The 25,222-nt window shown below is 37.2% G+C and overlaps 1 protein-coding gene across 1 annotated transcript; it reads left to right on the top strand.

Annotated features, from left to right (window-relative positions):
- HDAC2 (histone deacetylase 2) lies at positions 1-22,262 on the top strand. Its single transcript, XM_054063223.1, has 14 exons — positions 1-153; positions 7,258-7,370; positions 7,827-7,944; positions 8,819-8,893; positions 9,193-9,331; positions 10,677-10,818; positions 14,406-14,498; positions 14,612-14,720; positions 16,146-16,286; positions 18,161-18,269; positions 20,388-20,518; positions 21,397-21,552; positions 21,882-21,939; positions 22,148-22,262. The coding sequence occupies exons 1-14, from the start codon at positions 102-104 to the stop codon at positions 22,176-22,178; spliced, it is 1,467 nt and encodes a 488-aa protein (XP_053919198.1). The 5' UTR covers positions 1-101; the 3' UTR covers positions 22,179-22,262.
- The last annotated feature ends 2,960 nt before the right edge of the window (positions 22,263-25,222 follow it).

Below are 25,222 nucleotides of genomic sequence, written 5' to 3'. Positions count from 1 at the left end.
CCCGCTCTCCCGCCCCCTTCCCTCCCACCCTCCCTCCGTGCCGGCTCGGCGCTCGCCTCGGCCTCCCGCTCCCTTCCCCCCGAGCCCGGCTCGGCGGCCCTATGGCGTACAGTCAGGGCGGCGGCAAGAAGAAAGTCTGCTACTATTACGATGGTGAGCGGGAGGGAGCGCGGGCCGGGGGGAGTCCCTCTGAGGGCCGCCATTAGGGCCGCCTCCCCCTCACAGGGGTCCCCGCCGCCTCCGCCGGGCGAGGGGGAAGGGGAGGCGGGGGGAGGTTGGATCCGGGCGAGGTGTGGGTCGGAGGGCTGCCCGCAGAGCGGCTGCGGGGCCCGGCGGTGCCTATTGTGTGTGTGTGTGTCCCCGAAAAAAAAAAATACCAAGAAGAAAACTTGAGACACTCCCCTTCATCCGCCGAGCACTGAAGCGCTGAAGTCGCTGCCGTGTCTGGCTCCTCCCCTGCAAAAAAATGTCTAGGCCATGTGTAGCTTGGGTACCTGGTAATTCTTGAGCTGAGGCCTTCCTCTGGCTTTCCTGCAGCGATCTGGTGTGCAAGAGGAAGGCGGCCAGAGTCCCCCTGCTCCCCGCCTCAGCCCCCATGAACGCGGATCGAAGCGGGGGTTTGGCTTCCATCAGCCTCTCCTCTAGCAAAACACGAAAGTTGCATGCGTAGGTGTTTAATAATAGTGAAATTTTAGTTGCTTGCAGGCCATCTAAGTTTGCATGCCCCTCCGTCGTGGAGGACTTGGGATCTGCTTTCTCCGTCACGTCGAGAAGATGCATGATGCTTGTGCTTAGTTTGAGATGTTTGCAGCAACTTGTTCGTGGTTCTCTGGCCACAGCGGCGAGGACTTTTCAGTTTTTTTTCTTGAGTTTGCATTTGGTTTTCATTTTTTGTACTAGGAGGGTAAACTCGTTGGTCGTGTTACGTAGGAGATTTGGGGTATTTTTTTTTTTTTTTTTAAATTGCCTCCTATTGTAACAATCCTTTAAGTTGGCTTCTCTGACCGGTATTCGTAGTAGCCAGGAAACGGAGGTTGAGGCTGTTTGGTTCTGCCGTAGCACTTTGGTGTCTTCACCATTTTGAAAATGAAGGTGAATGGCTAAACTTCCTAAGATATCAAAGGTGTCTGTTGCTGTAGCAAATCTGCCATTCTTGCGGGGCCTGTCTTGGCTTTTTTACCACACTAAAGGAGGCAGAGTGGTGGTTGCCGCCCCTTTCTCTTTGTTGCTAGCTCTGGTTCTTTGTTCAGCCTAAAGGGGAAAGGAGGCCCCTGCTAGGGATAATTTTGGTGAGACTGGAATCTTACTTTTCTTTAAGTCGCTTTCTGCCTTGTTGAAAGGAAGAGCGCAGTGATAGTTTAGAAGCTTCCTCTCTGCAAATGTTTGCATGCTTTTATTTTTTATAGATATGCTTTTTTTTTTTTTTTTTTTTTAAATAAAGTCGGGTGGCTATAGTCTACTAGATATTGATTTATTCAGTTTTCCTGTGATCCCTGGATTTTGGTACTCAGTGCTAGCATCAGGCTCCCTTAACAGCCAAAAACTTATACTAGTGAAGAGAGAGAAGGAACTGGAGAAGGAAGAAGTTTTCAGATGGCAGGATAATGGCGACTTAAAAGCCATTGTAGTTCAAAGCTTGCTTGACTATGTAGACTAGGATAAATGCAATTAAGAGTGACGTAGAGAAAGGAGTAACTGTTGTAAAAGTGATTAAAAAAAATACTTTCTCCATGACAGAAATTAACAGCTTTGGAATGTTTTTGATGCCTTAATTTTTTATTGCTAAAGCCAAGAGTTATTATACGCTCCTTTTGGAAACAGAGCTATTAGAAGAGAGTTAATATCTGCGGTAAATATTTCCAGTGCTAATTTGTTGTTCATCTGGCAACACTGGAGGTCTTGTAAGGGTGTTGTACCAGCGAAGTCTTGAATCAAAAGGAGTGTTCAAAGGCTTAAATAACTCAAAACCAAAAAATACAAAGATACCTGGGGCATGCAACTGAGCTAGTGGTGTATGTCTAAGCATGTCATAACCAAAGTAAATGGCCACTTTTTGTCATAATTTTCCCTCCACGCGTACTTTCACTTTGTTTCTTTAAAAGTGTACACTGAAAAGTACAAGCACATACGCATATCTTTCAAGATACAATAAATTCCTACATGTTTTTTGTGAAACCTGTGATTATCTAAAGTTGCTTTGTGAAGTTAGCTTGTCTCTTCCCAAGTTTTCTTGGACTGTGTCGCTTTTAACATTTTCTGATCATTAACGGTTTTAATAGCCTCCACACTGTAACTGGAACCGATAAACTTTGGGTTAGAAGCAGCTTAATTTCACACTCTGCAGTTTGTTTGTAATAGACTGTCAGCTACATCCAGTTACAGAGTTTGCATTGCTTGTGCTCATGCTCAGGAATTTTATTTAAAGTTTAGTCCATATACTATGGGAAGTACTAAAACCGTACAAATTAAGATACTTGAATCATCTTATCTAAAATATTTTAATAACTGCTTCTAATCTTATATATATAGGTACATATATATATGGCTGCAGCTCAGTGAAGTCTGTTGCTCACACTGCTTAGAACTCTGCTAGATATAGAAAGATACTGTAGCTTTTACTTTAGCCACTTACCATGTGTCTTCAGATTGTTGCCAGGGTCTTGCAGCTTGTGGCTCAAGTAGTTCGGTGGCCCCTCCCAAAGTATGCATGTGTTGTACAGTTGCCTATAGCAATGAGAACAGGACCCAAATGGTCTTTCCAATCCCGTGCTTCTGTGCAGCAAAGCACAGTTCTAGAGAGTCGTGCAGCAGCTAGCATGGCTACAATTAATAAGCACATTTATTCCATGCCAGTGCACTAACCGTATAGTTCAGATTGCTTGTTGAGCTTAATTTAATGTGGGTGTACAAAAGGCTTTCCCTTGATGAAAAATTTGACATCTGCATCAGAATGTGGTTGGCTCCACTCATAAAGACAAGACTAAACCTGTTTCAATAGAGTAGTATGCTGCTATATTCAGACATTAGGTACATTAACACTTACAGTTTAAGTTCATCTTCTCTGCAGATGTAAGCTTTAACTGAAGAGTGTTTCAGAGATTTATCAGCACTTCTCACAGTCTTTTCCAAACACAGCAGTGGTATCCAGCCTCTACTCTTGGCTCAAAAGTCATAACTGTGCTAGTCTTGAGCTGTGTGCTTAATTTTAACAACCAGAACAAACCTCCCAACTGGAGGTTCAGGTGCTGGCACAGTAATTTTAGGCCTGTTTGAATAGCTGTTTGTTGGACCAGTCAGGCATTGATGGTCTTTTTCTAGATTAATCTTTACATGACTTCACCCATTAGCATTGCAGAATTCAATTCAAATGTAGCTACCACTATTAAGATTTTTCTTCTCATGCTGTTTCTATTGTAGTGGTTAGGCTTCTGCACTTAGTACAGCTCTGAAATACCTTATGATTTCACGATAACCACACTTAAAATAAAGAGAGAGATGCTCACTCTACAGAACAATTTCTGTCAAAATTACAACCTAATGTAACTTAAGAGTCACTAAGTATCAAAGAATATAAGTAAATGTCATCTCTTGCCTCTTTGTTCAGTCCATTAAGACCGTTTTGTAATGGTTAGTAGAAAAGTGTTATTTTTTCCATATCACTTGGTAACTAGAGAGAGTGATGAGCGTTTTTGGGAACATAGCAGATTTTGCTAGTCGGTTGTGTGTTTACCAGAGATAATTGAATTTCCTTTCAGACTTGTATTGAATAGAGAAGTGAGTGTCTTAAAACTCATGTTCATCAAAGGAATCATGTGGGTTTACTTTAGTTTGATAACTCTCTTTAGAATTTAGGCAAGTAGCTTATATGAATTAAGAAATAATTTTTTTTTCTTAATATGTGCCAGAACATGGCATCGTGTGTAACAGCTTAATTTTCAGGTAGTTCTTCTGGTCACTTGTTGGTATCACATTTTGCTCCGTTCACCATGTGATGCAGGACACTAAACCTAGTATTAAACTAGCACTTGATTCATCTTTTATTAGTAAAGGACTCAACTTTTCAGAGGTTACATTGTTACTTGTCAGTGGGAGCCATTTAGCTGTATTTTTCCTGGTAGAAAAGTAAATTTCAGTGTTTGAAACCTTGCTGTGAAAGATTAATAAGGTTGCCAACTTTCTGCATGTACTACTTTACGTTTTCCCCCTTCACTTCCTCTTTCAGTAATGTTCTTTTCTTTTGCACTTTCCATGCGCCCCCACGCTGATGAGTGATATAAAATATGCTCACAACATTTCTACATGATTTTTACCTTTGTATTGACAAGTGTAGGATCAACTACGTGTACTACCTGCAATAATAGTCTTATGCACTTGGCCTCACTTTACCCATTTCTTACATACATATACATGCTCTAGTCAGAGTTAGTTTGGCTGCAGAGCTTTTTAGCTTTATCCATGATGGAGGTGTCCTATACCCATGCAAACTAGATCCCAGTAGACCTTGCTTTTCTCCCAAAAGTACTCCAGTTAAGGTATGATATAGAAAGAAGAAATACGTCAGTTTCAGACTCAGTGGATTAAGTGTTTGTGTCAGGAAGGGCACCTTCTCGGTAAGGGAGGAGAGACTTTTGATGCCTTTCCCTTCCCCACAGGATGATGTTTCCTTTGTGATGTGATGTTGGCTGATAATCAAGGTGCTAATGAAGAAAGGGGAACTTTTTTGCATACCTTTTCTTTCCCTGTCCCTGTCAACATACACACTGCAACAGACCACTGAAACTTAATGGGCTTTTTGTCCATATGTTGAAGGGGTTTTTTTGAGGCTATTGCTAGACCCGTTCTTTGTCGGTAGTGCTAAAACCTGAAAGGTATAAATGCTATTACCTGTTGCTAAAGTATGTTGCTATCTATGGTTAGTTATTGCCACTGGATGGATCAGTGTGCTTCTGCCAGATACTCATCCACGGATCTTCTGTTTGATTAAAAACACACTCATTAAATTTACCAACTTGCCAATTCTGTTAAAAATTCTCCTTTCTGGTAAAAAAACAAAGTGAAAGTTAAAAGGTGTGCTTAAATTATTGATTGATTTTTTTTAAAAAAAAACCCTTTTAAGTGTATGCTGTGATGTATATGTAGAATATGCTTAATTTTGAATCTGTTTAATTGATTAATTGCAGTATATTGAAGGATATATTTGCAAGTTGCAAGTATATTTGGGAAGCTTTTCTTTTCTTTTACATGAGATCTCACAGATCTTCTGTTTTACGTAAGATAGGAAATTATTCCTATTTGTCTGGTTCCTTATCCATCAGCATTCTGAGTAAAATGTCAGTGATAATGACTATGCAAGCTGAAGTAGCTAGAGTTGAAATGACCTATTACAAAAAAGAAAGTTATGGAATACATACATATTCTTTAAGCTACAAATGCATTTGAAATTAATTTTCCTCAAAAGCACCACGTTATGAAATCACTATTGTCTTAGAAATTCCAAAATTTTAAGCTCTTACTAGCTTGAAGCTTTGTAAATCTGGGAATCGACAGTGACTTCACAAAACAAATTAGGGCTAGTAAATGGTTGGTTTCCATCTTCCAGTCATTAGTTTCAAACAGATATGATAGATCTTTCCAAAACACCCAATTAGTAAGGTAGTGTTTTGTAAAACAGAACTTGGCAGGGTTCCTCCTGGCGGGAATGGGTGTGAGTATGCTCTCTCAATCCCTTTTGCTCTTGACCTGAATGTGACCAAAAGTGCAGGCTTACAATAAGTATCTGCAGACTTCAGGCCTTAGTAACTGGCAAGAAGTGCTAATCTTCCATTTAAATACTTAAGTTAGGAGTAAGTTCAAGTTCTTCAAAGTTCGTAAATAACAACTATGAATGTTCATAATGCTAAAACTTTGCATTTCCATTGTTATGAGGTAGCTAAGAGCTAGGTGCTGAGTGATTGCTCTTCTAGGTAACTTCATCTTAGGTTACATGAGCTTGTATCTGTTTTAGTAAGTGTCCTTAGGAAAAGCTGGAAAACTTAAAGCTGGATTTTAGAATGCTTTGAGACTTAGAATCTTATTCTAATACTTGCTTTTCTTGGTATTTTGTGATGCTACTGCAAGCTGACATTTTCCTTTTCTCCTGACCTGGACCTCACTTGAGGAGGCGAATCTGTAACTGTTTTGTAGTGGTGCTGCTTCTTACCTCTGACTACCAAAATTTGTAAAATATTATGGCATTGCAAAACCAGTACTTCTTTCATTCCAAGTGAATAAGGCAGAGCATATTGGTGGATATGAAAGAAAAGTAAAAATTTCAAGACCGTAAATTTCATTTGATCCTACCAGGAAACTTGGTCAAAAAGAAAAGAGGTGCTTTTGTGAAAAGGGATTATGGAATTCTCCAGCTGAAAGCCATTGCAAACTGGACATACCTCTTAGGCTTGTCTGTTTCCAGAAACATATGGACCGCTAGTTCTGTTTAAAATACTTTGTATCTTGGGGATGTCAGTGTTCAAAGTAGAGGTGTGTATGTTCTAACAGTACCCAAGTTAGAGAGAAAATGTAACTAGCCCATGATAGCAGCCAGTGTTTTCATGGGAGAGTCAAATCTATCTTAATCGTGTTCTAGTTGCTCTCCAGTTTGACAGAGCTGGGCTAACCAGGATTACAAGGTTCTGTTAAACTACTGTGGATGTCCAGCAGCAGGTGTCTGGGAAATACTTACACATGCTATTGCAGCAATGGATCTGTAGCTTCATTCCTTCTGGAATGTAACTGCTAGGGTTAGCAGTTAAGGGCAGGCTGAAGATGGTATCTTAAAACCAGTTACTGCAGTGTAGTAGGTTTTACTACAGTCTCTGTTGTGGTATGATGTGGCTTTGCAGTCTGGAATTTCTGCTCCCCTCTTAATTCCAGTTTTGTTTCCCATTACTTTATTCTTCAGTTCTTTCCCACTATTTTCTTCAGTCTTGATTTGAACCCACTACTTGTAGGTATCTGTGCTTCTCCACTACTGTCTGCTTGTCCTAAAGGTGTCAGATTTGGCCTCCTTTTTTGCCCTCTGCTTCTAACATAGAACCTTTTATGGGCAGTTTGTTTTCTTCATGGTATTTTTGAAATTGACCCCTTGTTGGTTTGTTGTCTAATTTTATTTATTTTGAATCATCGTAACTGCTTTCTTCTGAGAGTGATTCTTTAAAGTAGCAGTAAAAAGTTTATTTTTGTTATATGAATAGCTATTCACTTATGTAATATTGACAGGTGATATCGGAAACTATTACTATGGACAAGGGCATCCAATGAAACCTCACAGGATCCGAATGACCCACAACTTGCTCCTGAATTATGGCTTGTACAGAAAAATGGAAATTTACGTGAGTATAAGCAGTAGAATGTCCACTGAAGCATTTTAAGTTATTTTTAAAGGACTTGAAGTGTTCTCACATAAATAAATGGAGAGAAGTGGAAATGGAAGATACTTAAATAGAGTATTCAGAGCTCTCTTACTTGGAAACGAAGCGTTATTTTATGAGTGGTGAGGACTGCAGATTGTTGTCTGTGCCTGGAAGAAGTGAGGTAGAGACTTTTCACTGGTATTTTTATGACTAGGGAGTGGAATGTTGGGGGAGGACATTGGGGTAACTGCACAAAGAATTAATCAAGGTGTATACTACCAATGAAGTAGTCCTTGCTTTATGTAAAACAGCACTATTATCAGTTTCAATGTTCTCACTTCAAACTAGATTAGATTTCTTTTGAGTTGTCTGTTTTAGCTAACTATTAGCTGATTTTGCAGAGTACTGATTATTTCTGTAACTTCTTGTTATCAGCGACCCCACAAAGCTACTGCTGAGGAAATGACCAAGTACCATAGTGATGAATATATCAAATTTCTCCGATCAATAAGGCCTGATAATATGTCTGAGTACAGCAAGCAGATGCAGAGATGTAAGTGTCAACATTAGTCTAAATCTATGTGTACATGCTTTGATGGTTAGCATTGTTTAAAGCTAAATATTCACCCATACAGAGGTATGAACATGGCTTAATGGAGTGGGTTAGAAATACTGTAACAAGAGTAACATCAGCCTGCCTTTAGCTACACTAATTTGGGGACTTTTCTATTAAAAGTGGCCATCTTGGGAAACATGTTCTTTAGGCTTATGGAAAGATTTTTTGCCTCCCCTTTCACGGGGTATGTTCTAGATGTGAAATAATACTTAGGACAGATTAAACTTCAGTTGTGAGCTGTTTACAAAATGTCTTAGAATGTGTTCCAACACTGAAAAAGAATGGCTTCTAAAAGAGAAGTAAAAATCGAGTGTGAAAGTGTGTTTTAGTCAAGGAAAGGACTTACTCATCCCTGTCAATGGAAGATAGTAAAGATTGTACATTATTCACCGCTCACCCATTCTATTAATTTATTTCCTTAATTTTGGGAATAGGCTTAACATACTGTTACGCAGTATTGTAACCTCTTTATGATGCCTTGTTCTCAGCAAATTGCTTTTCCACGTAATTGTGCGTTTCTTAATATGACCTATGTTAATGAGCACTTCTTCAAAAATCTAAAAGTGATCTCGCTTCTTGTTAATGGGTTTCCTGTGAAACTAAAAAGAAAAAGGAAAAAAAGATAGTTTGGAGTCGTCTTGGATTATAAAGACTTCACATTGTTTGCAGTGTTTAAAATTCAGCGTGACAAAAATGAGGTGGGAGGGGTAGTTGAAGTGCTGAATGAATTGTGCATTACATCTGTGTTATCCATGTGCACAGCAGTGCTGTTGGGGTGGTGCTTCTGAAAAGTAATACATCTCTTTCGCAGTTAATGTTGGTGAAGACTGTCCTGTATTTGATGGCCTGTTTGAGTTTTGCCAGCTGTCAACTGGAGGCTCTGTTGGTAAGTATAAGTTGTTTGCTAGCTATTTTGTAGCTTTGTTACATTTCTGTCAGCAACTTAAAACTTTGATAGGATATTCCAAACTTGAAGCAAATTGATGGGTTTTTTTTTAAGAAATAATAATTGCATATCAGTTACTTGATATGTCATATTTGACAGTCTGTATCTCAGTATTGGTAGGAGATCGCATCCAGGATCAACTTGTTTAAAAAAGAAAGATACTTTTTAATGTAACAGATACAAAGGCCTTCTGAAGTTTCTGACCACATTTCCTTTCATTTTTGTTTGTCTTTTTACAGCTGGGGCAGTAAAATTGAACAGACAACAAACAGACATGGCTGTTAATTGGGCTGGAGGACTACACCATGCCAAGAAATCAGAGGCATCTGGTTTCTGTTATGTCAATGATATTGTGCTTGCCATCCTTGAGTTACTGAAGTAAGTTTATGATGAGATAAGCTAAAGTTCTAGGAAGTGTCAGATCAATTGACATAGAAATGTTTGAAGATCTGGACTGTAATTATTATTTCAATGAGTTTTCATACACCATGTTGAACACTTACTGTTAAAATTAAGAAAACTCCCAAGCTCTGCCTGGTTTGGCTTCAGCAAGAAGTTTGAACTGAAATACAGGCCAGCTGAAAAGATAACTAATAGGGCATAGGTTTAAGCTAGATATTTAGAAGTAACTCTTTACACATAGGATAGTGAACTTCTGGAACTTGCTGCTACAGGAGACTGAAGGAAGCGGACTGCAACAACAGATTAAAAAAAAGAGATCAGACATAATCACGGACATGAAGTCTGTAAATGGATGTTAAAGATCCAAACTTTAATGCCATATGCTGCAATTCTAGATGGTATGAAAGTATAAGGGTAGAGACTTCAGAAAATGAGCAGGCTTACATGCTTTCTGTAAATGTTAATCTCCTGTTGCTATTCATGGGGACAGAATAGTGGGCTAGGTGGATCACTGCCTTGATTCCTTAGGTCAGTCATGCGCATAATCATACACCCTTTTGGTTTCTTAATATGCCTGTTTGATTCCTATCATTTGAGTCATTACTGAACCAAGGCAGTGAGCTTCTTTGGATTGTTAAATGAATTAATGTGGCTGTTATGAATAAATAATAAAATAACAGCTGTGCTGCTGTGACCGCAAAATAAAAAATGAGAGGAATAATGAAAAAGTGATCATATAATTAGCTACAATCAGTAATGTTCCACTAAAGTGTAAATTCTTGAGTTTTACTTGTGCTGCTTCAAGGGACTATATCCCTTCTAATAATACAAATCTCTTTTTTTACAAAAATATATTCTAGGTATTTGTCTGTTGTGAGTGGAGCGGCTGAGTCTGCTGGTGAGGGATGCAGGAAGTAGCTTAGTCTGGAAGTGTGTTTCAAAGGTGGAAAAAGTTTCTAAAGACAGTTTATAAATAGTTAATGTTAATGAGCAGTATGCATTCGGTATTTATCTGTGTCTGCAGTGTAAGAAAAGTGGTATGACTTTCTGTGATCCAGTCCTGAATTTTTTAGCTTAATATGAATGTGAAGGAAGGAAACTTTCAAATAGTTAGGGTTATGCAACTATAAGAAACTGTCCTGTTCAGTATCTTGAGTGAATCTTAGCCTACCTGAAGTTATGGTTGCTTAGATCCACGCTCTACAGCACTGTGCAAAGCACGATGAAAATGTGTCCTCTGATATTGATAAGACTTTGTTCTTCAATGAACATAGAGTTTAAGGGATCTATATCAACTTCTTATATATTATTTTCTTTCTAGGTATCACCAAAGAGTGTTATATATTGATATTGATATCCATCATGGTGATGGTGTTGAAGAAGCATTTTATACCACAGATCGTGTCATGACAGTATCATTCCATAAGTATGGTGAATATTTTCCAGGCACAGGTGATCTTAGGGTAAGATTAAATCTGAAATTTTATAGATGATAAATTCTCTTATGCTTTTTCTTGTCAATACTGTTTTAGTGCTAGATGATAATAACTATGTCAGGTAATAATATATAGCAGAAAGCTTTCAAAAAATATGTTAGATTGATAGATTTGTTGTAGAACCTTAGGAAAAAAAATACAGGTTAATGGGGACGTGTTATTCACTTCCACACAAAATAAACGCCTTCACTCTGAAAAGTTAGTTCAAATATACAAATAGTTTAATTCACTCAGATTTTGCAAAGACCTCTGAAGACAATATGATATATTTATAACTATTAAATATACAATTATTTTTATATTTTGATTCTGCACGTACAGTGAAAAGTAGCCGTTTGGAGATCACATGTTTCAAAACTGTTTGAATTCTTAGAATAAACTTATGCCAGAGTCTTATAGCTGCAAAGCTTCAGTTGCAACTTGAATTTACTCTGTTCAGTTTGTCTAGTAATACAGTTGACTTGTCTTACGCTATTTCTTATGTCATAAGGTCTATTTAGATTTCTCATGATGCTCACTGCTGAAGAACTTTAGTACGCCCCGCAGACAATTATGTACTGAACCTTATAGCTAGCTTGAGGAAGGGAACGTTAGCCTGTGCAGGATTATAACTTCAGCTGTAGAATCTCTGGCAAAGCTGAGAATGGAAATTAATTTTCTTGGCCCTTAATATGAATTTTAAGGTTGTCATTCCTCATGTTAGACACTTGTATATTAGTACAAGAAGTTGTTCCACTTGACAACTTGAAAGAACATTTAAAGGATTAGGACGAATATATCCCTAGCTTCAAAGTCTTATATTAAGCTTATTTTTATCAGAGGCACTGATATCATAAGTCACTCCTCTGGTATTAGCAACTTTGTACATTAGTTTGTACATACAGTTAGTATAAAGCATGCACTATTTTCCTACAATCTTTAAATTGATTCAATAGATGCAGGTAATTGTGTTTCTGCTAATATTCTTGGAATCTGTGCTTCCTAGTACACTGATGATACCCAGAGGATAGAAGAATAAATGAAAGCTGAGCTTTATACCAGTAGGGTACTAAGCTTTCATTTCAGTGTAGTTGTTTGAGCTGGCTGTTACTATGATTGTTAGATTTTGTTAAACTGCATTCAAAGTTGATTTGGGTAAAAATCAGATTAGGCATTCTTTTTATCCATGTTGTTTAACTTGATTGGCCACAAGGTGGTAGTGGTGTTTCAAACAAAAAGTAGCTTAGCCCAGTGTATTTATGGAGACAAGCTGTTGTTGCTGAATTTGGATAGATTTTTTTTTTTTTTTTGGATGTGTTGGATATCTTGGCTTTCTAGAAACAGCACTTCCCATTGACAGAGAAGTTTATGGATTCTTCACCTCACCACACCCAGGACAAAGAATTTAAAGATACACAGATGAAATACATAGAATATTGTATGTTATTGGGGTTGCTTTTCTTATAGTATCAGTGACAAACACTACCTCAGGCATGTGTCCTTTTATTTTTGTGTTGCTAGCTAGTATTGTGTGAGCACTGTGAGAATTCAACAGGCTTTATTGCAACTATTGCATCCCCATAGGGAAAAAAAAACATTAGTTTTTTTCCTGTATCCAAAGCTTGTTGAGCTAATTAAACTAAAGGGAGAACTAATTCTGTGAAAAGTCAGTATTCCTTCTGGAGGCTAGTATTGTGCTGCTAGCTTCTGTTCAACCTGATCTGCTGTTGCTTGTTGTTTCCATCAACTTCAGTAGGCAAATCTTACCTTCATTTTTGTCAGGGGGCTCCATTCAAGCTTGTTTCTGTCATTCTTCAGTTAGCTAGTCTAGTTTGCTGCTCAGGTTATGCTTATTTGATGCAGGAACAAATGCATCGGCTCAAGATTCTGCAATTGCAACTCTATTAATATAGCTGATCTCGCCTAGATTGTTAAGTTCAGCTGTGTTCATCCATTTTCCACTGAAGGTGTTGTGCAGTCTAAACTTCCAGTGAGCATCTTTAGTAAGTTACTGGACTTACTACATGTCTTGGATGCTAGCACCAATCTTGTCATATGTATGTAGATAGGTCAGTTGAGACTGTAGTGCTATGTAGTGGCCCATGTTCTGTGTTGCCCATGTTCAGCAAATACCCGAACACTGTATTGTTTCTTTAGTGTTTATAACCGATGGAACTATCAGTTACAAAAAAACATCCATTGAGTAGCTGAGGCTGGAAAGCGATTACCCTGTTCAGTGGGAAATTGTGTGAACATTTCGCTTTGCTGTGTTTTAGAATGAAATTGATTTATATCACCTCAGAAAAATCAGCATCTGAAAGCCTAGGTGATCCATTTTGTGAGATTCTGAAAAACTGTCATGCTCCAAGTCAGCAAGAGTTGAGTTCATCAGGGGTTTTCAGTATCACTAGTCTTGCAATACTATGAAATGTTAATAATGTGCTGGAATTAAAAAAAAAAATTTCAGTTATCGTGCCTATGGTGCACTGGGCCATTTATCCCTGTCTCCATGTCTGTCGTCCCTGTTCCCCCCCAACTTCGGCAATAAAAAGTAGTTACTGCAATTGACCCATTACTGTTACATTCACTGCCAAAGGAGGTTTTGCTCACAAAGACAAAGTCCATTATAATAGCTAGTGTTGAGAAGTTTAGTATTTGTATTGCTGGACCATCCTAGTAGTGGCTTGTAGTTTTTTTTCAAGGATGTTGGACCTGAAGTATGGTCTTTCTGCAGAGCTGCTGTTTGATAATAGTTTATAGCCAAACTGAACAGGTTAAATCTTAGTGTCTTCCCCGCTACACCATTATTAGTGGCAGATTACTACTCTGTAAACTGCATCAGTTTCTGTCTGTCTCAGTGATGAGCTAAAGGAAAGAAATGGGAAAGCTTGGCAAGCAGCAATCTTTAGGTTTTAAGATGATCAAAACTGAAGTGGATGGATTCAGGGTTTATTCACTTCGTTTTTTTGCAAAGAGCTTTGCAAAGAGTGTTTTTCTTGCATGTGTTGTCTAGGCGAGCTGGTTAGATAGACTGCTATGGTTCCTGACTAATCACTGGATGGAACTGAGAATAACCTGCAAGTTAATTTCTGTTTAGTTTTATAAGTCTTAATTTTCTGCAAGGGCACCTATAAGTGGCATCTGTTTGATTTTCTTCTCTCCCTTTTGCTGCAGCTAGTTCTTTGTCCTATGTTTGGAACAAAGAACAAGATTTTAAAAACCTTAACTACAAATCTTCTATACAGCACTGAAAACATACATATCACCTTACTTTTCTTGGGTTTCTTGCTTGGTTTTGCTTAACTGTTTTTACTAGGCTAAGCTTATCAGTTATGTTTTATCTTTGAAATAAAAATTAAGTGTACTTACTGTGAATTTAGTCTTGATGTACAAATTCCTAGACTCCAAAATTATTTTATGGGAGAATGGGAATCAAGTAAGAAACTTAGCCCCTTTTGCCTTGCAGAGGTGATAATGGTACAAAATTGCTCATTAGAATTGTATAGTCTTTTTGTCCATGATACTGTCATGTACTTCTGTGTTTGTAATAAAACATTTGTCATCTTTGCTTATAGGACATTGGTGCTGGAAAAGGCAAATACTATGCCGTCAACTTTCCAATGAGGGATGGCATAGATGATGAATCATATGGACAGATATTCAAACCAGTGAGTATCTTTTTTTTTTTTTATTAAAAGATCTCTGGAAAGATACTAGTTTAATTTTGTGGATTTGTTTTCATAATGTGAATTAACAACTTGCTGTTTGGTATTAATTATAGATTATATCCAAAGTAATGGAGATGTACCAGCCGAGTGCTGTAGTATTACAGTGTGGAGCAGATTCACTGTCTGGTGACAGACTGGGTTGCTTTAATCTTACTGTTAAAGGTAAGCAGAAGGGTATGTGTTTGTCTGTAACTTTTTATTTAATAGAAATCTCTACCTTTCATACTTTCAAGACACTTGCATGATGAGGACTGGAGTCACAAAGATTTTGTTTATTACTATGATTAACCACTTCTTTGTTTGCTATACAGGGATGGCCAAAAGAAACCCAGAAGTTGCCTCTTTCTTTCTGTCCATCTAAAAAAGTTAAGAAGCTTGGTTTTCCATGTTCTTCCTAGCCACTCAAGTGATTCTCTTTCTTCTATGCACAGGCTTTCTGTAGCTTTAAAGCAACGCTCTGGAATAATGGGATGACAATTGTCGTCCTGCTGCAACGCATAATATAATGGGCAAATAAAACTAGCGGTTCACGTACTAGGACTACAGATACTAAACATCAGACACCTTGTTGTGCGTAAAATAGGTATTACTGAGAGTGCTCACTGCATTGTTAAGTTTATAGCGGTGTTTCTTATACTGAGCCTTATGTTAACATTCATTCTTATTAACTTTCGTAGAATAAATTTATTTTACTATTACATTTCTACCCAAAAGTGTGATTCTCAAAATTGGGATGAGATGTTAATTTAGCAAACAACATAAATATTACTTCATCATTAATTTTTAATTTTGATTATTTATTAAATATTTTTAAGTGATAAAATGTTAAATGTATGTTTAACTTCTGCTAAGCCTTGAATTCAGCCTGTTTGAATTATTCATTTTCTGGGGTTTTTTTCTTTTGTATTTTCTTAATGAGGCTATTAGAGTTTTGTAGGCATGAAAATGCAGTATAGTATTTGTTGGGTCTGCAGTGTTTCAGGGTTCTTTTCTTGATTTGCACCAGGTGGCAAAGCTACTTCAGTTGCCCATACAGCTCAGATTTTTTTCCATCTTACATATCTTGGAAACCAAGAGAGCTGCTGCCTCCTACAGATGCTTTCAGTATGCTGTATCTCCCTGGAGTGTGTACTGTCTTGGCACCAGTTCACTCTGTAAGCAAGACTTAGCAACCTCTAATACAGGTTCAAATTTAGAAGTAGAAAGGACCAAGTACTGATTTGCTGTTTTCCCTTCTTCCCCCATTGCATTTGACATCTGAGAAATTGTCCCTACGTCTGTCACTGTGTGTTGACATCAGTTATTGAAAGACAAAACACTAAACATTCTAAGAGCTTTTTAGAACAGCAGCAATAGACCATCATGCAGAGTCTCTGAAGACTGGGGTGGATAATGTTGAATGTATCTTGCACAGTTTTTATCTGTAGATCTTTACTGCTTTTGAGGCTCTAGGGGGAGACAGTTCTGTTTTGCTTGGATCAGTTTGGTTCTTGATAAGGAAACTGCATATGTCTGATTAGTTCATTATATGTTTTTTTCTTTAATAGCTGTTTTGCATATATTGTCAACTCTCTTTTTGTCTGACAGGTCATGCTAAGTGTGTGGAAGTTGTAAAGACTTTTAACTTGCCATTGCTGATGTTAGGAGGAGGAGGATATACAATTCGTAATGTTGCTCGATGCTGGACATACGAAACTGCTGTTGCCTTAGATTGTGAAATTCCTAATGGTAAATATTAATAATATTTTATTAAGAAATAATCATGTGAGGGTTTAAGTGAACAGATAGTTAACTACAGAAATATTTGCTGTAGTGCATTGGTTTAGAATAAGCTCTGTAGAAAGTTGTTAGGATTTAGCCATTCAGTAGCTTATAAACTAAATAAACATAAGCATTGGAGGCTTTTTTATGTCTTAGCAAAAGTTTTAAATGATTGAATCATTTTTGGGAAATTAAAAATGTGTAAAACTTACAGAATCTCACTTGTAACTATTTCTAATATGAATGTCATCAGTATGATAGAATATAAATGGAGTTTTGATTGTAACAGTGTAGACCTGTATAAGTTGTCCGCCACAGATGTGGTATTACTAAGAAATTAGGGAGTATGCAAGTGTCCATTTCACATAGTAAAACGTAACTGTTTCTTCATTGCATCTATGGATTAATATACTTTCAATTACTTTTGACTTCAAGTCCTCCAATTGACTTCATTTTGGCTATGCAAGCTATCTTAAAAAAATTATATATATAAAAAAAAAAGAAATAGTAGACTTCTTTCAAATAGCTGAATAGTGAAGTGATTTCTTTGAGGAAGATCCCAAAAGATCCTGCACATCCTCTTCTTCTGGCCCAATGTGTTTCTGGACATGTTCTTGGAATGCCTTTTTTATAAAATTCATATATGGACTGATGTGCAACAAAACAGTCACTGGCAGTTTTCTTGTTGTACTGCAATTTTTGCTATTCCCAAATCTCTTGCTGGATTCATAGTATTTCCATCTGAATTCAGTGGAATGCTGCTGGTGGTGAGAAAAGAATATTTGGACAGTATCTTTCAAGATGTATGTTTACCATCTTTTGTGTTAATATATATTCTTTGTCAGCCCAGGCTTTCGAAGAGACAGTAGTATTTCCTTGATCTTGGGACCTTTTTCCATTAGCACGTCCCATTCAATGGATATATATGAACATTTTGGGGATTTTTTTTTTACATTCCTATCGACTTTGTGGGTCCCTGTCATCTTAAATCTGTTCTGAGAAATAACAGTGCATTTCTAAAAGTTGTAATAGCAGCTTAATCTTTCTATCCCCTTTCTGTTCACCTAACAAGATCGCTTACCTTGTAATGATCATAAATGAAGAAACAAGACAGAGGTGTCAATTAGAAGTGGATTTCAGTGTCTTACTTCTTAAGGGTTCTGTGGTTTTTAAATTTCTGTTGCTTTATCTAGGAAGACACAGTCATATTCAGTATAAAATACTACTGTTTTGCTGGGTAAGAAATCTCAATCTACTTCATTTTGATGATATGATGTAGGGGACCATTACCTGTGAAAATACAAAGAGCAAGGGAAGGGGGTAGTGGGACAGACTTGGGTGTCACTGAACCCCGCTGTATAGCACTTAGCATGGATGTTGAACTAGCTGTGATCTTTAGCCTGGTAGTATGTATTTTATGTTTTACTGAAGGAATATTTTGAGTTGCTCACTTAAACCTTTCAAACTGGACTAACTTTGAAAACAGCTATAAGAAATAAGAAAGAATAAGCTGTAAAAATCATCAGCTGATCTTTTCTGCTGAAGTAGCATTCTTAACTGTTTTATCAAATTGTCACTTGTGTTGTTCCAGTGTGTGTTCTAGCATGATTACAATAGAACCTCCTCTTGCGCTTTGCGTTTTGCAAGCAAATTTAAGTTCATCTATTGAATAATTTAGAGGAAAAATACTGAATAGTTCAGGCAGTACTTAAGTATTGCTTACCTGAATGCTTCAGGCCTGATAGTTCTGTAGCTAAAATCTTGTCAAAGTTACTGTTGTATTTAAAATGTTTAAAATCTTTTTGGGGTACCAAAGTTGTCTTTTGTGTTTTGCTTTATAGAGTTGCCATACAATGACTACTTTGAGTATTTTGGACCAGACTTCAAGCTTCATATTAGTCCGTCAAATATGACTAATCAGAATACACCAGAATATATGGAGAAGATCAAGTAAGTAGTGATTATGCTATGCATCGAGTAGGTGCATGTGGAAATGAGAACCATATTTCTCCAGAGGTTTAGTCATTAGGCAGTTTGGGAAACTGTATGCCTTTCTATTACACACTGAAAATAAGTAATGAATCTCTGACATTTTTCACTTCTGTTGGAAGAGGGACTTCTTAGAAGTCTGTTCTTTCAACACTATGCATTCTTATGAAGTCCTAAGACTATAAATGTGAAAATTTAAGACCCAACTTGGATTTTTACTTTTTTCCCAGCAACTAGAGATGACTGTTTCACTTGGCTTCCCATTCTAATTTTCTAGAAAGTTTATCCTGCCAGGAAAGAAGCTGGTGTTCCGTGATTACTAGAATTACTAATTCTCAACTTTGTGTCTAAACATGAACCAAGATTATCATTCTTTGTAGCTCTCAGCTGTAAAAATAGAAAGTCACTTGTGAGTTCCGACATCCAAAACTGTGGAAGGATAGTGATATGTGTGCAGGCAGTTGAGTGTCTGTGTTTTGACAAATCCACAATAGTTGAGACAAAAGTGCTCATTGCCAAGCTATAGCAGGTATGTGGTGTTTTTAGCCTGTGCCAGTTTTGATACTAAGTTTATTCCTCCTCACATTCTGAAGTTTTGATAATAAACAAATATTTTACTTCAGGGATGTAGTAATGCATATGTAAAATCCTCTACTCAACTGGTAAGAGATATTGGTTAGCATGAAGTGCACTCAGTTTACAGTGGCTTGTCCCTGCTCTGGGTTTAAAAGAGTAATTGCTCGCTCCTGTCCCGGATTTAATAGACTGTTAATAGTGCAGGGGAATTATTTTGATTACTAGAAATAGCTGAATAAAGGTGTGAAAGTAGCTGTATAAGTTTGCTAGTTCTACTGCTACAAACTGTAAAAATCTTGAATTGCAAAAAAAGCTCCAAGGCAGTTAAAATACTGATTTTTGAAGTGGTTGGTGCATAGACTGTAATTGTTGTTCGTAACATAAACATATAAATCACAATCAAATGAAAGGTACTTAATTTTTAATAACGTGCAAGGAGAGAGAGTCACCTATCTTTTCATTGATGTAATTCTATAAAATCTCTCTGTAGTAGTAGAGTGCTCCATCTGGTGATCTGCCAGGCTGCTTGTTGTATATTGTGTATTCTTGAGCTTTCCTGGTGCAAGTAGGCTGCAACACTTGCTTGCTCTTTAACACATCCCTGGACACAGATTGTGTCTTCTGCCATTGGAGGTACAATCCTGCATCCTCATACTTGCACCCTCAAGAGGAGGAGTGACCCCTTGTTCTTTAAGTTAGTTGCATACTTTCTCTACCTTTAGGGGACTCCCTGGGTTGGTAAAACACCTTTGCCGGGTTATGCAATTTGCACGGGGGGCAGAGTGTAACGGTTCCAAAAAAGCACCAGTTCCCCTTTAGCTCTTCAAATTGTGCAGAACGATACTAAGGTAGTTGTTACAAATGCTGACATCTGACACTTGCTGAACCTTTCTCTATAGTATTTCTCTGGAATGACAGTTTTGAGTCCCAAGAGAAGCCCAGTGGCCTTGCTGTTGTTACACGTGGTGCTTTGGAGTGTGGAGTCCCTTGCGTCAGGTTGTTTAGACAGGGGAGAACTTCTCTCTGTTCTCTCTGAAACAGTCAGCAAGGAATCTATCCAGATGGATTTCTTTTGACCCTGACATCATTGCTGCATATGGTTGGGAAGTCTTCATGCTAGAAAAAGCATGCCCATTTTTTTTTTTCTAAGAAACTAGAGGATATTTTATTATCCAACTTGATACTCCAGCATATTATAAACAGAGTAATTCTGTCACATTGTTCAGCCCAAGTGGGCAGTACTTGTGCTGATCCTGCAGGCAATTGAAGATTAAAGGTGATTGAAATAAGTGTTTAAAAGTTCAAAGAAAACTGTGTTGAAGTACACTGTGGATACTGCTGATCTGTTAGGCATGCAAAATTTCCTGAACCTGGCATGTCTTTGTTGTTTTTTGTTATTTTTTAAAAAAAAACAAACAAAAAAAAACTTTTCGGGATTTAATATGAAGTCCAGGGATATGCTACTTCTGTGTAGTAATAACTTTCCTTGTCTGTTACTTGCAGGCAACGCTTATTTGAAAACTTGCGCATGTTACCTCATGCACCTGGTGTACAGATGCAGGCCATTCCTGAAGATGCTGTTCATGAAGACAGTGGAGATGAAGATGGAGAAGATCCAGACAAACGCATTTCTAGTGAGAATTACCTTCTCATGATAGAGTATATCTAAGTAGAGTCTTTTTAGTTATAATTGGTCAAACTCTCAGTCTTGGTAGTGCAGTATTGGAAGACTAGAAGTTTTCTTTCCGAAGCAGAAATTGCCACTGGTCCACGGGTTTTGCTGTTCATACAGTGGCATCCATGCACAAATCTGAACTTGTTGACGGAGTCTAAAAAAAAAGTGCTGAAAGTGGTTTTTGCATTTTTGTGAAACAACCTAGGTATTTCAAATCTAAAATAGATATTCCAGAAACCTTAGATGGATTTTGACTAAAGGAATACAAGACTTAGCTTCTATCTGTTGCTATTCACAAAAAAGTCATGTTTCCCTTTGATTTAAAGTGAGATACTGCATTTTCAAAAATTTATTTTACTTTTCTGTTGTGAGAGAGGGAGTTTTTCCATACCTTAATACACTACCCTTTACTTTGCTTTATTACTGTTAACTTTTGTATGGACAATGAGTTGTTCTTCAGCCACGGCTAAGATTTTCCTGGTACTGTTAGCCTTTTTTGATGGTAGTTGGAATAATTCTATAACCTCTTATTGGTGCACTGCTCATTTTCTGAACTGTTGAAACCATAATGTTTTCTCCTGTGATTTAGTTTTCAGTATTTGAAATTAATTTGATACATGTTAAAGTATTCCCACATTCTCCCTGTGTGTCTGCAAAGTTATTTTTGGAAGTCATTGTGAGAGTCCCAGAGTATCTTGAAAGACAATAATTTTCTGCATAGTTTAGTTCATCAACATTAAATGATTATTAATCATTCTTAATTTGATAGTTCTTTTTTTATTAGACCTTTTGTAGTTGGACTTGTTGCTCAATTAACTTCATAACTCTGAATCCTAGTTCGAGCATCTGATAAACGCATAGCCTGTGATGAAGAATTTTCTGATTCTGAAGATGAAGGGGAAGGTGGACGACGAAATGTTGCAGATCATAAGAAAGGAGCAAAGAAAGCCAGGATAGAGGAAGACAAAAAAGAGACGGAGGACAAAAAAGCAGGTAGGACTCTGGTGTGATTGCATCCTATAGTTTAGAGCTCCAAATGACCTGCAAATCTAGAGTTCATTTCTGCATACCATTATTATGGCCAGTCAAGGGAGACTTTCATTGAGTTATTTTGTATCAGTTTGTGGTGTGCCGGGTGACTCCTTTTGGATGGATGCATTAAAACGCTGTATGTTAATATGTAACCAGTGACTTATTCTAAAAGCTACTTCCCCTGGATAGGAGTATATAAAAAGCAACATAACTTGCATGCTTTTTTCTTCCTAAGTATTTTGAGGTTTTCAGGCATCTTTTGGTATAGTTAAAATCTTGTTATTTTTCAGATGTTAAGGAGGAGGATAAATCCAAGGACAGCAGTGGTGAAAAGACAGATGCCAAAGGGTAAACACCAATTAATTAATAATAGATGTCACCTTTTTCAATTGTTTATTAAATCAATTTTTTATAATATTTTAAGCTCTATAGAGATTACTTTCAGTTCCTCATAATACTAAATGTTTTAGACTCATGACAGTAGTAATTCAAAAGTGCTTTTCTAAAACAGCTAATCAAAAAAGTGAAACAACGGTTTATTTTTGCCTTTGCACAGAGCAAAGTCAGAACAGCTCAACAATCCTTGAACAAAAGATAGCCACTCATCAGCTGCAGAACTACTAGAGTTGGAGAATACCTAAAAGAAGGAAAGCTTTCGTACTGAGAGAGACTGCTGATTTCATTTTGTACTATTTGGCATGGACTGTATTTATTTTCAAACGGCTTTGTTCTGGTTTTTGGCAAGTTGTATTGTGAGTTTTCTAATTATGAGGCAGAAATTCCTTTCTTCACCATGCTTTATGTAATAGTATTTAAAAATGGATGTGAGTTATGTTAAATGTTTAAACTGATCTATTAAAGTAATTTGCCTTTCCTGAGCTGATTTTACCTTTTTTGTAATTTTATCTTTATTAAAAAAAAAAAAATTGTACTTGGTTGTCTTTTGTCCATCATTGAGCTACAAAGAGGAGAAACTCCATGTAAATTAAGCAGACTTGCATTTACCTTTGGGTAGCTAGCAAAGGTTTTTTAATGCAAAGGTTTAGAACTCTGCAGTCACATGCCTCATACTGTCCCAAGAAATTACCCAGAAGACTGATTCATATGCTGTTGCTAAAGTTACTACATGGTCATCTTTCAAAGTTCACAAGATAAGAAATGAAAGTTTGGATTTAACTTGTAATCCATTCTGATTTTTGTACAGCTACGAGCAACATAAAACTTCATCCCTATTTAGAAACAAAGGAGTTTATTCCCTGCCCTCTTTGATTCATTAGTTAGTTCTGGTGCCTGAATTGAAACAGACCTGAGTGCATACCTTCCTTTTTTTCTCTTTCTCAATCTACAGCAGTTGTCTTAGAGGTTGACATTAAATGAAATGCACAAGCTTTGATATCAAGATTTCAGAGCAGTGATTGTAGAAGTTTGAGTAACTGCATTACTACCCAATCTTTTTTTTTAAAAAATAAAAATTAATCTTTTCTTAAAATTCTGGGATTGTGGACTACAGCCTAGTTAATTCATTCATATTTGAATTCCAGTGCAATATTTGAATTATTTATACATTTGTTCTGTCCAAATGGCATATTCATTGAAGGTTCTTCTTGAAGGCATGTTGTGTGTTGAGTAATGTGACTTTTTTTTTTTTTCCAATGAGAGTAACTGAAACTATGTGTACTTGAATATGTAGGAGGGGAAACTTTTTTTTCTTAATGCCTTCTTAGTATGTTTGGTTTGGGGCTTTTTCTAATTCTTACTTTAATCTTCCCAACTACTTCATCTTGGAGTCTCCTCTTTCATTTGGACTCTTAGGTAAACTTAAATGTTAGATTTTTAAACATGCAGGGAGAGATATAGTGGGATTTTTCGACATCTGTGTACTAGTGCTCTGCTTTTCCTTCCAGGAGAGTACTTGTAAGACTCCCATTAGAGTTTGTCAGGCCCTGATTAACTTTTTTGCTGCAATTCAGTTGAACTGACCAGTGGTATTTGCATAATAATATATTTTAATACGAAATTTGTTCAGTGATTTAAATACTATGCTAACATGTGCCTATATATAACTACACAAAAGACTTACAACTTAGCTTTACCAAGCGTAGCACGAACTCTTAAATTGCGCTTCAAGTCTTTGTTACCTTCTAGACTGAAGTTTAGCAAAAAGATGGTAATTCTCTGTAGTTTAAAATGCTGTTAATTTTAACTAGTTTGTGGATTAATTGCTGGATCTGTGTGTATGAGTAAAATTGGTGAACTACAGTATTTAAGGGGATAAAATGGAGTTTTTTTAAATATCAATTGCACTGTAGAGTAGATTCTTTGACGTGTGTATTTTTGCTAGGCTGAGAATGTCTTTGTTGCAGTAGAACCCATGGGGTGAAGTGTTGCTTTTTTTTTCTTTAATTGACTGGAGATTAAGGTACAAATGATCTAGAACCATGCTGTGGCCAAATGGTCTGTTTCTCTTAATATTTCTAGCAGCACGCAGCCTCTCTGCAGCCTTTGTGTGCTGTAAAAGGATCTCGGTCTGCAGCTGGCTCTGTGATGATGGGGATGAAGAGTAATTGGGCAGGGGGAGTGGCATTGAGTGTTTGCTGTGGAAATGAACTTATTTAATCTTTCAGTGGATCATACCTGCTCTCTGGACACCTCTTAGAGCATCTGGAATTTCACAGGTGATTTTTGTGACTGGAACAGGCCTGGGGCGGGCTTCTCCCATGTGACGGCTCTCTAGGGTAAAAGCTGGGTTTGGGGAGGTGGTAGAAAAGCTGTGGGGTTGTACCAAGAGGGTGGAGAGATGTCAGTGACAGTAAGTGCACTAATACTTGTGAGGAGTTTGGCACTCAAAAATTTGTCTAACAAAATTTAACTTTATAGAACTGAAGGTAACATATATACCTATACTTGCAGTGTATATACGAACTTAGTATTTTTCAAGTATTCAAGGTATTTTTTGAGTATTTTTCGACTTAGTATTTTTGTTCTATGCCTTATTCATGTCTATGACAGGATTCTTGTTCAAGTAGCCTGGAATCTACCAGCATTACAAGTAGATCAAGAACTATTCTTTATCAGCTGAATTTCCCAGGTAGAGATGTTGAAAACATCCAATCTTGCGACTTTGGCTCACTTCAGCACAAAGTTGCAAAATGTAGAGACCTTAATAGATGAATGAAATCTAGGAATAGGCATGATACTAACCCTTCACTCCCTCAAGATAAGCAAAAAGCTTAACTTTTTTGTATAAATACTCAAATCATGTATTAAAAATGGCAATGCCGCTCATATTCTGCCAGGGTTTAATGAATCTTCTCTTGCTAAAGGGAGTTGTATTAAAATATATAACTTTGTATATAGCCTCACTACTCAAGCAACTTTACTTGAATTAACTATACAAGTTCTTAGGACACAAGCACTTGCTCCCTACCACCACTACCCCCCAGACTTAAGAAAGGCTCACATTTATACAGCTTGTGCAGGCTTGCTCTGCAAGATTTGATGATCTTCTCTAGTGCCTTGTGTAAAGTTACTTTGGTTAGTGTTTATGCCTGGAGGAAAGAAGTTTCTTTCCCTAACTGACTGATACTTCAAGCACTTACTTTTTAGTTTTACATATTCAAGAACAGATTTT

This window comes from Cuculus canorus, chromosome 3 (genome assembly GCF_017976375.1).
Source record: "Cuculus canorus isolate bCucCan1 chromosome 3, bCucCan1.pri, whole genome shotgun sequence".
NCBI lineage: Eukaryota > Metazoa > Chordata > Aves > Cuculiformes > Cuculidae > Cuculus > Cuculus canorus.
The sequence above is the reverse complement of the archived record's forward strand: the minus strand, read 5'-3'. Positions and strand labels throughout refer to the sequence as shown.

What these genes read in the sequence shown, in the direction of transcription:
- HDAC2 (XM_054063223.1), top strand. Translation starts at nt 102, where the DNA reads ATGGCGTACAGTCAGGGCGGCGGCAAGAAGAAAGTCTGCTACTATTAC. An exon ending in CAGCAAGCAGATGCAGAGAT is followed by an intron (nt 7,945 to 8,818) that starts GTAAGTGTCAAC and finishes TCTCTTTCGCAG; the next exon opens with TTAATGTTGGTGAAGACTGT. An exon ending in GAAAAGACAGATGCCAAAGG is followed by an intron (nt 21,940 to 22,147) that starts GTAAACACCAAT and finishes GCCTTTGCACAG; the next exon opens with AGCAAAGTCAGAACAGCTCA.